General features: G+C 33.7%; 2 protein-coding genes across 2 annotated transcripts; both read right to left on the reverse strand.

Moving 5' to 3' along the window:
• Positions 1-2,171: 2,171 nt before the first annotated feature.
• Positions 2,172-3,742, reverse strand: LOC102595129 (probable LRR receptor-like serine/threonine-protein kinase At4g08850). The gene is made up of 2 exons (XM_015311602.1): positions 2,883-3,742; positions 2,172-2,779 (listed from the first exon to the last, which is right to left on the reverse strand). The coding sequence occupies exons 1-2, from the start codon at positions 3,052-3,054 to the stop codon at positions 2,424-2,426; spliced, it is 528 nt and encodes a 175-aa protein (XP_015167088.1). The 5' UTR covers positions 3,055-3,742; the 3' UTR covers positions 2,172-2,423.
• LOC107057746 (probable LRR receptor-like serine/threonine-protein kinase At4g08850) lies at positions 3,370-4,616 on the reverse strand. The gene is made up of 2 exons (XM_015311588.1): positions 4,041-4,616; positions 3,370-3,969 (listed from the first exon to the last, which is right to left on the reverse strand). The coding sequence occupies exons 1-2, from the start codon at positions 4,614-4,616 to the stop codon at positions 3,370-3,372; spliced, it is 1,176 nt and encodes a 391-aa protein (XP_015167074.1).
• Positions 4,617-14,896: the final 10,280 nt, after the last annotated feature.

Below are 14,896 nucleotides of genomic sequence, written 5' to 3' on the forward strand. Positions count from 1 at the left end.
TATGTAACTCCTAAAACCATTATCTTCACTATTTACTACACCATTATCTTCCTATTCATTGCTAGGAAGACTTCTTCTAGTATAAATAGTAGTGTCTTCATTTGGTTTATGGAACACAACATACAAGAGAAAAATATAGAGTGCATAAAGTTTGTCAAAAAGAGAGTTTTTATTAGTTGAAGGGAGGTGTTCTTTTTGTGGAGCTTTGGACTCAACTCTTGTCCAGAGTTGTTGAGTTATATTTTGTGATTAGGCTGTTGTATCCTGGAGGGGACAAGTCAAGAAGGACTACTGCTGGACCAGTGAAAACATTTGCTGCAGTGGGCTTGAATCTCCTTAAAGAGAGCGAGATATCCGCGCCTCAGCCTGAAGAGATTTATTTTCTTCATTTTATTTTCAATTGTAATCTTGTATTTTTTGTTATCTTGTAAGTTTTCACTAACAGATACAAATCTGTAAACATTGATTAAGTGATAAAAGTACATATCAGAGGAGACTCAGCACAACATGAACACACAACTTAGCACACCTGCAGAGGATCCAATTGAACACTAAAAGAAAACCATCAACACCAAAAAGCAGGATCAGTTTGATAGGCTGCCAGCTAACAGCAACAAAAAATATACAGAGATCAGCTAGAACTTCACGAGTATAAGCATCAAGTCACGCGCTGTGACATATATAGTGATACTATCATTGGCTTAATTAAAGGTGTGTGCTATGTACTTGAAGAAAACTTTTGACACCATAAAGCAAAATGGTAACAATAACGGCTACACTTAGACGACTAATGGTACATGAAAAATGGAATTGGAGTTTCAATATGAAACATGGTTGAGTTGGAGTTTCAAAATGAAATTTATAGACAAGTTAAATGGAGTTGTATATGTGTTTGGCCTTTCCAATATTCTTCTTGAAATCAATGTCACTGTCTCAGGAACTCAATTGAGTCGTTAGCATAAAAATTTCTTCACCAAATCCAAGAATAGAAAATCTCAATACTCTCTTAATAGACCTTAAATCCAAAAAGTTGAAAAAAGAAACAAACTTTACCAACTGGAATGGGCCAGAGCCCAAAAACAAAGCAACAGCAGTCCAAAATTAAGTACCCTTACTCGTTTATTTGAATATTTTAAAGATTTTTCCATTGAGAAAAAACTCAAAATAGTCATTTATCTTTGGGTTAAGACTCAAAGTCATTCTTGAGTCTTCACATGAAGCACTAACAGTCCATCATGTTTGCAATATTGGTACACTTTTGGTCCTTCTTCAAATTTTTGTTTATTTTTTAACATTGATTTTATCCATAATATATATATATATACACCTTGTTTTATTTAGTAGAAATAATATTGCAGCTAAAATCGAGAGGTTAATTACATTGATTTCACGTGCAATAGTACAATTTTTTCTTTTCTTGCAAGTCATATGTCAAGGTGTTCATAGTTTAGCAGCAACAATAATATTTCAACTTAACAAAACAAGATGTTCTTCTTCTCACCTTCTTATTATTTCTACTAAATAAAACAAGGTGTATATATATATATATTATGGATAAAATCAATGTTAAAAATAAACAAAAATTTGAAGAAGGACCAAAAGTGTACCAATATTGCAAACATGAGAGACTATTAATGCTCCATATGAAAACTCAAGGATGACTTTGAGTTTTAACCAAAAGATAAGAAACTTTTTTGGCCTTTTTCTCTTTTTCCATTAGAATCTTTTTAAATTGAAGATTTCTTAATTTCTTTAAAAAATTAAGTGACTAAATTTGAAAGTAATTTTCCAAAAAAAAAAAAAAAAACATTAAGTCATTTTGTGGACCACCCAAGAAGAAGACTTGAGTTAATCTTTCTTCCGTTAGAACGACTTGGGAGTCAAATGTTTCATTATCATGGAAGTGAATGAAAACGAATTAAAATTTAAAAGTTTCACGGGGTTTCCTATGAGTTTTTAAAAAAATCATAAAAACATGGAAAAAAAATTAAAAATGTTAAATGAATTTGTTAGACTTATTGTTGTTTTGATAAATTGATGATTGGAGTTTGTTTTTTAGGGTATTTTTGTCGATGTAAAAACTGACACAGGCTTCCAGCAATGGATCTTCTGGCCAGATTTTCTTTTCTTCATAATCCACAGTAAAATATAAGAATTATTTGGACAAAATGTAATCTCATTAGTCATTACAATGAAGAACAACTCCATTTATTCAGTTGGGAAAAAAGCTTGAGCAGAAAGGGTCATTTTCTAGCTTCTATACATACAGGTAAAATCTTTGAAATCGAATGAAAACTTCCAAGACGAACTATGTGCGACTGTAATATAAGGTCTTAAATACAGTAAACAAAATGAGAACCCTAAAAATACTAGTCCCAGCAATTGAAATACTTACTTCACACTTAACGACATTTCCATACATATCAAGGATTATATATTGCTCGCCTTACATGGGGGTTTCTCTGATGAATAGGTGGACGTGCATCCATTGAGGATAACTTCTGAGAGATGAAGTGCATTGTTGGCCTTGATTTTGGAGTTTCAAGCAAACAAGAGCATGCTAGCTTGATGATAAAAACCAAAACATCTTTTACTCTATCTTCAGGATATGGAAGGCGTTCATCCAGCAAATCGCTAAGCTGCTCAGGATCTATAGTCGATGAATTTGCTAGCACAGTAATGTATTCCCCAAGATGCTTTCCTTTGACTATCTCCAATGATAATACTCCAAAGCTATACACATCACACATTTGCGTAACCTTCATAGTATATGCAAGCTCTGAATAATACAATTTTCAAAACAATATTAACAATTAAAACGTGTAAATGAGATAAAAACAATGGAGTGTTTGGCTATAGTTCATGAACTATTTAAAACTTACCAGGTGCGACATAGCCATATGTGCCTGCAAGTGTAGTGCAATTGGAGGAGTCTGCATTGAGAATCTTCGCTAGTCCAAAGTCTGCAACACGAGCTTCATACTCAGAATCAAGCAAAACATTACTGCTACTTATGTCTCGATGAACAATGGGTGGTGAACAATCTTGGTGCATGTAAGATAAAGCAAAAGCAACACCCTTGATGATATTCACCCTTTTAAGCCAATCCAATTTCTTGGACTCAACTTCATTGCTCAAAATACTAGACAAACTCCCCCTCTCCACATACTCGTAAACCAAGAGTGAATGTTGTGCTTTCGAACAATAGCCGTAGAGGTTCACAATGTTCCGGTGCTTAATCCCAGTCAATGCCCTTATTTCATTGATGAAGCTTTTGGGATGTGTATTCTGAAATGAAGAATGAAGTCTCTTCACAGCTATATTCCCTAATGAGGGAAGGTTTACCTTGTAAACACTTCCGTGTCCTCCTTACCCGATGCAAAATTTTGCATCAAACTCTTCTGTGGCATTTAAGATGTCCCTGTACAATGCTTTCCCATCTAACATGGATATCGAAAGCCAACCATCACCATCCCTTCTTTCAACGTCTCTAACTCTCCTTCTTTTATTACACATAAAGAGAACACCAATGAAAACGCAGAGCAGTACTAATGCTCCCATAACAGGAAGTACAGTGATGAGGATGAGTTTACGTCCCTTCGCCATTGAGTGCCTCTTCACCACAGAAGACGACATTTCGCAGGGATGGAGTCCTGCTACATTGCCGCAAAGACCTTTATTACCCTCCAATGAGGCATTGATAAAAGCCTTATTATTAGGGATTGGACCTTCCAACTCATTGTATGACGAAACGACATCATGCAAACCAGTTGAAGTTTCAAGTTCTTTGGGAATGCATCCAGATAGGCCATTGTGGGAAAGATTTAAGTTTACCAACACCTTCAAATTGGCTAACTGAGGGGGTATATCTCCAACCAGAAGATTGTAGCTCAAATCAAGTACATTAAGCTGAGTTATCCTTCCTATATCCTTTGGAATATTCTGGCCAAACTTGTTGCTCAGGTTCAACTGAAACAAGTGCACGAAATCTACTATACACATCGGTTTGATGAAAGATCAAGTCCTAAAAGCCCTTTGACATTTCCAATCTCTGGTGGTATGCTACCACTAATGTTATTTCTGGCTACACGCAGATCAATCAAATTTTCGCATTTCCCCCAGTTGCTGCTGAGTTCACCATGAAAATCATTGTCGCTCAAATCAATGAACCGAAGCTCTGGATGGATGCCAAAAGCTTCTGATAAATTCCCAGTAAAGTTGTTGTTATTGAAGCGAACCCGTTTGAAACTCGAGCACTTGCTCAAGCTTCTTGGGATTGGCCCTGTAAGCTTGTTACTATTCACCGTGAAAATCTCAAGTTTCCCACCTTGGCAAAGCCGCTCTGGCAAATGGCCTGAAAAGTGATTGTAACTCATTGATAATGAAACCAAGTTATCCAAATATGCAAATTCTTTTGGAATAGAACCTGAAAGTTTGTTGGCATCGAGATTTAGTATCTGCAAGTTTCTCAAATTGCCAAAGGAAACAGGAACAGGACCAGTAAGCTGATTATAGGATAAATCCAATCTAGTGAGGTTTTTCAAATTTCCCAACTCTCTAGGAATTGGACCGGAAAGATTATTACTCCATAAGGATAAATACTCAAGTGACTTCATCTTTCCTATTTCTGCAGGAATGGGGCCAGAAAGTTGGTTAGAATAAAGGTACAAAATTTTGAGCTGAGTTAAGTCACCTTCAATTCATTGAGGTTTTTCAAATTCCCCAACTCTCTAGGAATGAGAAAAGTGATTGTAACTCATTGACAAGACAACCAAGTTATACAAAGATGCAAGTTCTTTTGGAATAGAACCAGAAAGTTGGTTAAAATGAAGGTACAAACTTTTGAACTCAGTTAAGTCACCTAAAGTAATTGGAATTGAACCACTAAGCTTATTAACGGATAAATCTAGCTCATTGAGGTTTTTCAGATTCCCCAACTCACTAGGAATGCGACCAGAAAGTTGGTTATTATGAAGGGACAAATTTTTGAGCTCAGTTAAGTCACCTAAAGTAACTGGAATTGAACCACTAAGCTTATTATGGGATAGCTTCAATTCATTGAGGTTTTTCAAATTCCCCAACTCTCTAGGAATGAGTTCAGAAAGTTGATTGGATTGAAGGTACAAAAATTTGAGTTCAGTTAAGTCACCAAAAGAAATTGGAATTGAACCACTAAGCTTATTTTGGGATAGTTCCATATCAGTGAGGTTTTTTAAATTTCCCAATTCTCTAGGAATGAGACCAGAAAGTTGGTTATAATGAAGGTACAAAATTTTGAGCTCAGTTAAGTCACCTAAAGTAATTGGAATTGAACCACTAAGTTGATTATTGCCTAATTCCAGATCATTGAGGTTTTTCAAATTCCCCAACTCACTAGGAATGAGACCAGAAAGTTGGTTAGAATGAAGAAACAAAATTTTGAGCTCAGTTAAGCCACCTAAAGAAATTGGAATTGAACCACTAAGCTTATTTTGGGATAGCAACAAATCATTGAGATTTTTCAAATTCCCCAACTCACTAGGAATGAGACCAGAAAGTTGGTTAGAATAAAGGTACAAAATTTTGAGCTCAGTTAAGTAACCCAGAGTAATTGGAATTGAACCACTAAGTTGATTATTGCATAGTTCCAGATCATTGAGGTTTTTCAAATTCCCCAACTCACGAGGAATGAAACCAGAAAGTTGGTTAGAATAAAGGTACAAAATTTTGAGCTCAGTTAAGTAACCCAGAGTAATTGGAATTGAACCACTAAGTTGATTATTGCATAGTTCCAGATCATTGAGGTTTTTCAAATTCCCCAACTCACGAGGAATGAAACCAGAAAGTTGGTTAGAATTTTTTTAGATTCCCCAATTCACTAGGAATGGGACCAACAAGTTGGTTAGAATAAAGGTGCAGACTTGTGAGCTCACTTAAGTCACCTAGATTAATTGGAATTGAACCACTAAGCTTATTATCGGATAAAAACAAATCATTGAGATTTTTCAAATTCCCCAACTCACTAGGAATGAGACCAGAAAGTTGGTTATAATGAAGACACAAAATTTTGAGCTCAGTTAAGTCACCTAAAGTAATTGGAATTGAACCACAAAGCTTATTATGGGATAGCTCCAAATCATTGAGGTTTTTCAAATTCCCCAACTCACTAGGAATGGGACCAACAAGTTGGTTAGAATAAAGGTGCAGACTTGTGAGCTCACTTAAGTCACCTAGATTAATTGGAATTGAACCACTAAACTTATTATCGGATAAATCTAGCTCATTGAGGTTTTTCAGATTCCCCAACTCACTAGGAATGCGACCAGAAAGTTGGTTATTATGAAGGGACAAATTTTTGAGCTCAGTTAAGTCACCTAAAGTAATTGGAATTGAACCAATAAGATTATTATGGGATAGTTCTAGAGTAGTGAGGTTTTTCAGATTCCGAAACTCTCGAGGAATGAGACCAGAAAGTTGGTTAGAAGAAAGGTACAAAATTTTGAGCTTAGTTAAATCAACTAAAGTAATTGGAATTGAACCACTAAGCTTATTATGGGATAGCTCCAAATCATTGAGGTTTTTTAGATTCCCCAATTCACTAGGAATGGGACCAACAAGTTGGTTAGAATAAAGGTGCAGACTTGTGAGCTCACTTAAGTCACCTAGATTAATTGGAATTGAACCACTAAACTTATTATCGGATAAATCTAGCTCATTGAGGTTTTTCAGATTCCCCAACTCACTAGGAATGTGACCATGCAATAGGAAGAAATTACCCAACTTGCCCTTCAAAAAAGTTCCATCTTTAATTTCTAGTAATACTCCCAACTAGGAGTCTTCACGGTTTGGATAAAAATTGAACCAAATCGATAAAATAAAGCCGATTTATTTGGAATTGGTTTGATTTGATTTTAGATTTTTGAAAATTGATAGTATTTGATTCGGTTATGATTTTATTCGAAAAAACGAAGAAATAACTGAACTCAACCAATGAATTATATACATATATTTTATTAATATACATACATAATATATTATTTTTATAAACAAATTTAAAAATCTTATATATGTTTTCATTAAAATTTCTTTATAATTTAATTATTGAAAGCAAAAATGTTCAAGGTGAAAACATTATCTTATTAATTTCATGTATATGAGTATCTATGACAATTCTTTGTGTGATGGAAAATGTTACTGCCTCTTCCTTCTAGGAAAATATAGTGAATTTTAAAGCTTTATTCACAGTAAATTCAGTGATCGAAAATTTAGAATTTCAGTCATTCTAACTATATTTCATTGTGAATGGATTGTCGTTGTCTCTTTTTTCACATTTTGAATGAATTGTTTCTTTTATTGTGTATGGTTAACATTGGAACCAACCCAAACCGAAACCAATAACCACCAAACCAATAAATATATATTATATTCGGTTCAATTCGATTTTGATAATTTTAAAACCGATTAAGTTGATTTGATTTTGGTTTTGACCAATAACCTATCCAAACTGATCCGTGAACATGATCCGTGAACAACCTTATCCGAACTTATGCTTAGAGGACATAAGTTCTTAAGTCGTGAAATAGGATGTTATGACTTAAAAATATAAACTTTACGCCCGATGAAAGTTATTTGTTATTATGAAAATAAAAAGTAAAAATTATAAAAGGTAGTATAATACTGTAAACAAATTACTTCATATCCCTACTCTTTCAGAAATTACAAAACTCTCTTTATTTTATTGTCTTGCGGATACTTTAATATGCGGGGCGGATACTTTAATTTAGAAGCTGTAATTATCAGTTCAGGGCGTTAAAAAAAGGATTTTATCGGTTTAGTGCGTTAAATAAGGGATTTAAAATATAAATAAAAATTGACTGCCACAATTCACGCATACGTTTCTTTCATCTACAAATCAGTCATTCATAAAACCTGAATTCAAATTTCAAATTTTGAAATTCTCTCTTCCTGTTTTGCGAAAAGTTATGGAAGGCTGATTCAAAAAAATTTGTAGCGCATTTTTTGGTGAAGACTTGTAATGAATATTTCGATCTTGTTAAGGCATTCAGGAATATGGGAAAGTGATGTTAGATACGAGTGGTACAGAAGTGATGGCATAGTGGTTAGGGAAAATATTTAGTTCGTTAATCTTAATTCAGCAACTGCAGCATAATTGAATGTTGATGAATCAAAAAAAAATAATGGAGATCAGATACGTCGTAGAAGGTAATTCATCTCCATTGTGTATTCGGAATGATATAGGGGTGAAATTGTACATAGAAGTGAAGAAACATGAGGTAGGATTCGGTATGTATCCACTATGCATTGATATCGGATAAAAGTGATGAAGAGATACAAAATTTTGATGCAACAACAGGTGCAATTATGTGTGTTGAAGGTGGAAAAGGGGATGCAAAGGCTCTAAGCATTGCTGCATCGAAAATTTGTGATTCCTATTACATACCAAAAATGGGGGTGTAAAATTATATATCAGATACAAATGTTTCTAATGTGGAAGTGAAGCAATTGTACAAGGATAAGGCAACTCTATTGGCTGTAATGGCAAAATACAAAATAAAGCATAGCTTCAATTTTAGAGTTAAAAGATCTGATAACAAAAGGTATGTGATACTTCAATCTTATAACATTCTTCATTTTTATAATTTATTTGCTATTATGTTGATCATGATACACAAATAAAATGTGTTACGTGCAATTGTATGTGTTAGGTATCATGTTCATTTTGAGTTACTTGTGGTTGTTAATGTATTAATTAAGAAGGATAGGTGTGTGTATTGTGTTTATTGGATACAATAAAGTATCACGTGCATTTTGAGTTACCTCTGTTTATTAAAGTATCAATTAAGAAGGATAAGTGAAATCAGGTTAATAAGTGGATTTTGAATTTGTTATCTAATTTGTATATCAACAATATAAACTGAGTCGTCATCAAACTGTGTGATATATTAATATGTGTGCACATTATTATTTAACTAAAAGTATTTGTAATAATGTATGTTTTACTGCTATTTTATTTTTGATATTATGAATTGATACATTAAACTTGATCAAATAATAAAATATATATGGTATAATTGCAGCTATGTATTAGTATGTTATTCAGATGATTGTTGTTGGAATTTGAAGGCGTCTGTTAGGAAAAATACGGACATATTTAAAGTGAGATACTTCAATAGTGAACATACATGTCCATTGAGGGATAGGGTATTAAGTAAGGTACATGATATTGTTGGGTTTGTTAGTGGTGTGACAGCTCCAAAGTTAGTGAATCATAAAAGAAAACATACTTCAAACGATATAATTGATGATGTTAGGTCATTATATGGAGTTGAAATTTATTACCAACAAGCATGGCGGGCTAAAAAACGTGCATTGGAGATGATAAGGGGTAGACCTGCAGATGGATATAAACAGATGCCAAAATACATATATATATTGGAAATTGTGTATCCAAATTCATATATACGGATGCAGGTATGTCATGTTGTTTATTAATTTATTTTTTTAAGATAGTAATATAACATCCTGCAACAATTATGTATAAAGAATCATAATGTTGTGTGTTTCAATGTTAAAGTTGTATATTGCCGTTAGCTTATGGAATTGTAGACACGGAAAATGATTGTTCATGGACATAGTTCTTCCAACAGTTTAAAAATGTATTTGGTGATAGAGAACAAATGTATGTTGTATCAGATAGAAATGAAAGCATAATGAAGAGTGTAAGTAAGTATTGTTTATCCAAATGTTCCTCATTTTGCATGCATATGGCACCTCTGGAAAAATGTGTGTACATACTTCAGGAAAAGCATATCCATACTAACTGATCTGTTCTATTCAATGGCAAAGGCTTATCGGAAAGATGATTTTGAAAAATTAATGGCTAAAGTGGAAAAAGTATATGGCAGAATTAAGAAGTATTTTCAAGATGTTGGGTATGAAAGGTGGGCTAGATCTCATGCAACAGTGAGCAGGGGAGAATGATGACTTCGAACATAGAGGAATGTATCAATGGTTGCCTAGTTGAATCACGACAATTACGTATTATAGACTTTCTAAAAGAAGCTAAAATTCTATTTGGTACTTGGAATTGCAAAAATCGAGAAATAGCATCTTATACAAAGGAAACATTAGGGAGAAGATTTGAAGAAATATTGATTATAAACACATCCAAATGTGCGAAAATGAAGGTACATATTTGTATTACAAGTATTATGTTTCTAGCTTTACTTCTCATTATATTATTATGTATACCAAATCAAAATTCGTTTAATGTATCTCTAAATTTTAAACATTTGCAGGTTGTTGCATCTTCTGAATATATTTTTGCAGTGTATGGAGGTGGGATAAGATACATTGTTTGTCTTGAGAGGAAAACTTGTTCATGTGGTAGATTTCAACATGACTAGATACCTTGTCCGCACGCAATAGCTGTTTTGAAATTCTTTATCACAATTGATTGGAATATATACCTCATCTACCAGATGTCATGGTAAAGCAGCAGGGACAGAAATTCATTAATGACGTCTTTGATGGACCTTTTATATACATATACAGCATCAGCTCGGGCAATGTGTTCTTGTGTACTAAGGATATCATCTGCAGGACTGTAATAATACCTTGTGTACGCATTATTGATATAGGACTTGAACAAACAGTTGAAGGTAGTGTATTTGTATTGATCCATGCTTCTTAGTTTTGACTTCTTGCGTAAATAGTAAAAATTTACATCCATGTGCTGCAAAATAAAGAAAAACAAGAACACAATATATAAAACAACAATATATGATAAAAAGTAGATGATACATATAACAATTGGCAAACACAAGTAGTAATCTGAATTTTTGAGTTACACATATTAATTGTGTATTATATACATAATTGTATTGTATATTGTACCTGATCAGTCCAGCATTTATATGGTTGTGACATAGTATAAAACCAGTTCTTGTCCAAAGGAAATGCGACAACAAAATCCATATAATCAAATCCAAATAGAGCTGATTTGCCTCTATATTTATACTCTGATGGGTTCCTATGGGAATGAATATACCAACATAAGAATAATTTAATACAAAATCAACGTATAAAAATACAATAATACGAAAACTTACTTATTCGCATATGCTTTGCTATAAAGATATATTAATAAAAAAAACTTACTTTTTTGCATGTGATTTGAGGAGTCCATTCTGTATCCACTTGGAGTACTCTTGCATTAAAATTGATGAAACTTGATAGGTGATGCCACATCCTTCAAATGGAGTATGTGGGCGAATGTCATCGTCTATTTTCCTCTTGCCCTTATCGCTGGATCCAAAGGTATTAACATAAGGATACTGCAAAATCTTTGAAGGAATTCTGTTACGTGGAGCTGGAGCTTTGTATCAAAATTGTGTGCAGACTCCTTGACTGAAAGTTGGGTGGGTAGCTGGCTGTCAGATAGAAAAACATCATTGTCGGTTAGCTGTAGAGGAATGATTACACTCAGTGGTGCGACATTAATCGGCTCGTTTGGAAGTTTGTAGACAATTGCATCTATGACTGCTTCAGTGCCAGATGAAATAGAAGCCGGTGTGGTAGAATCCTACATGATATCAGGGAATTATAACAAAATATTATAATTTACATACGCATCTGTTGACATTTTTCAGTAAACAATTTAGAACCTGATCGATGTATCAACAACTACTGGATTTGAAGCATGTTTTTCAAAGTCTTGTTGAATTGTATCAGCAATATATTCATCACCGCTCAATACTTTTGTGTGTAATTGGGGGGCTTCATGTCCTGCATCCTCATAATAAACAGAATATTTCACAACATTTTGATTATTTTTTTCAAAAATAATTGATTATAACAATTCAAAAACTCTTTACTTACAACTTCCTTATTATGAACAATCACTTCTACCGGAACATGACTATGGTGTGTTGTGGGTATAACATCTGTTGAATCTCTCATAGCATGTTCCTTAATGGATGTCTCATCATTCTGTGTTTGTATATTAGTATATAAGGAAATATATCAAAAAGTATCTGTTAATGGTGATTCAAAAAAATATATATAGTATCAACTAAGATTTTAGTGTATAATGTACAGCCAATGATACACAAAAAGGCAACGTTTATATGATTTAAAATTACTAAAGTATCAATTTTATTAAATGATACATTGTTAATAATTTTAATCGAATTAACTAATGATTAAAAGACATTAAGTTATATAATTAAATTGAAGTATCATATACATACCTTTGCAACATTTTCTTCGGTAACATGTCATCTTTCAACCTCCACAGCAGATGCATCAACATCATGATCAACAGTTACAAAATCCATTTGTCTGGGTCAAATGATTTGTTGAAAGAATTGATTAGAAGCGGATTGTGGATCAATATTACCTTTGTCTACTGAATCATCCACTATATATGGCATAGAAATGCCACCATTGTCCTTCATGATCCAAAAATCAGTATAACACAAAACTGAAAAGGGAAACTAAAAGATAAAAATACTACTTTATCACTTTTGTTTTCTTTAGCACCAATTGCTTTCATCAACTCAGAATGATTTTTTATAATTAACGCCTCAAGAGCTTCAATTTTTTGTCAACCTAGATTCAAATTAAGCATATTAAGTGGAATTAACAATAAACATGAAAGTGTTTCAATGACATAGTTATGTTTACTTACATAAGACTTCATGTGACCCTTCAGTTCCTCAAGTCCTGCATTGTCTGAAATTGTTCTTCAAAAAACTGTATTATGAGGAACACCAGATACATTATCAACTTGTGACGGTTGTGAATCCGGAGTTTGAAATGGCTGATTCGGTTGCTCATCTGGTTGTGTGGCTTTGGGCACATTATTTTTTGTTGGATGTGCAACCTTTCTTCTCCTGGGGGTGGGGTGGATCCTGTGGTAGAAAATCGTGTGGATCTCCTTAACAGTTGCTCCGAAGGTTTTAATGAAAACTCTTCAAATCCAGGAACCTCGTCTGGTGGCACCTCCTCATGATTAACATCTGATGTGGCTGGTTGAGTTGGAGGTACATGACTGTTATTTGGTAAATCAAGTGATATGATTTCCCCTTGAGTTGGTTGAACGTTAGAACAATCATTCTATAGAAAGAAAATTAAATCATTATGAGAACCAGTTAAATAATGTATCGCAAATAAAAAATAAAGTAAAAAAGGTTGTTATGTACTAATTACCTCAGTAAAGATGTTTTCCATAAACATCTCAAATTTAGGCTTTGCACCCACAACTTTCCAATTGCATACCCTTGGTATACCGTTTCCTTCTTTAACAGTTATCTCGTTATGTATTATAGACGCACATTCATATACCTAGATATTAAGTGTGTATGGAATTCCATTCAAGCGATACATTTATTTGTCATGTTTGTACTATTTCCTAAATGATTCCATTAATGTTGTGAAGGCAAGTTGTCCCCACGGAAATTGTTGATAGCTGCCATTTTCTACCATTAAGAAATCTTCAATAGGAATTGGTGCATCACCAAGTTGCGAGAATACAAATGTATGAATGAAATACAATATAGCCATCTGAAGGGCATCATCAATGTTGTCCCAACCACCCATATCAAAACGATCTACCAGCCGTCCTTTGTTTACATTATAATTTGGACTAGGAAAGTATCTTTGAACCAGCCTACTAGTTTTTGAATCTGGATATGTAAAATCTTTAATATTTTCGGTACACTTCAGATCAGTAATAATAGCAAATTCTATGATACCAAATTGCAATACATTTCCTTTGGCATGACGAATATGAATTTCTTTGTCTAAATTGTCATGCTCAACCTCTAGAAGATATAAACACTTGGTAGTGGCACTTGGAGATATTAAGGTATTGGCCAAATATAGTATCCTTAAATAATTTCATACCTTCATCCTTTATTGACAACACTAAGTTTTCATTAAAATTTGAGTTGTAAGTAGGACCAAACTTTAGGGATTGCTTTGGAATATGTTTAATTACATATTTCATATTCTACAATTCCATAAACATAAATGATGTTGATCAATCACTAAACCGATAAATGATGCATACAGAACTAAAAGGCCAGATATTTATTCAAATTATTATGTTTCAGATCATTTTATACTACATAATAACAATACATGACTGATACACAAAATCATATAACTTCTGTATATACACTGACTTATATTTAAATATGATACAAAATGTTAACTACCAGATCTATTTTATTATGTTTATGTCACGCCCCGAGCCTACACCTTGGACGGGACCGGCACCCGGAGACCATTTCTGGCCCCAAGCAAACCCTTGGTCTGGCTTTCTTAACTCAGCGGAAACCTAACCCAATAGAATAACTCAATGCTAATGAAAGGTTAGAAAACAACTTAACTTATAAAGTCTAGCCACAAAGGCAACTCAAATCTCAAAATAGAATAATTACATATATACATAGATGAGAGACTCAAACTAAATGACTAACTGTCTATGAAGACCTCTAAAATACTGAGATGGATGTTGGGACAGACCCCGCAACACCCTAATAAAATAAAACTAAGAACACAAAATAATTGAGTCCTCCGGAATGTAAGGAGGCTCACCACTGACTCTGGAGTGCTCAGCTGGATCAACGGCGTACTGGATGTTGATCCTGGGTACCTGCGTCTGCATCATAATAAGATGCAGGCCAACTGGTGTCAGTACATGGAATGTACGAGTATGCGAGCTGGAAAACTAAACAACATAGGCTAGAAGGAAATTTGGAAGAAACGGAAAAGTTTACCTTGCTCAACTCTACTCAACCTGACTGACTTCTTTCAATATAAGGCAATTTAAAACAAGTGCGATATAAAGAAAGACTGTTTAAAACATGCTATAAACTCTATGTGTATA

The sequence above is a fragment of the Solanum tuberosum genome, unplaced genomic scaffold (assembly GCF_000226075.1).
Source record: "Solanum tuberosum cultivar DM 1-3 516 R44 unplaced genomic scaffold, SolTub_3.0 scf00164, whole genome shotgun sequence".
NCBI lineage: Eukaryota > Viridiplantae > Streptophyta > Magnoliopsida > Solanales > Solanaceae > Solanum > Solanum tuberosum.

Coding starts and splice junctions, on each gene's coding strand:
- LOC107057746 (XM_015311588.1), bottom strand. CDS start 4,616: ATGAAGTCACTTGAGTATTTATCCTTATGGAGTAATAATCTTTCCGGT. Junction 3,970..4,040: donor TACCACCAGAGATTGGAAAT/GTCAAAGGGCTT, acceptor CACTTGTTTCAG/TTGAACCTGAGCAACAAGTT.
- LOC102595129 (XM_015311602.1), bottom strand. CDS start 3,054: ATGCACCAAGATTGTTCACCACCCATTGTTCATCGAGACATAAGTAGC. Junction 2,780..2,882: donor ATATGGCTATGTCGCACCTG/GTAAGTTTTAAA, acceptor TGTATTATTCAG/AGCTTGCATATACTATGAAG.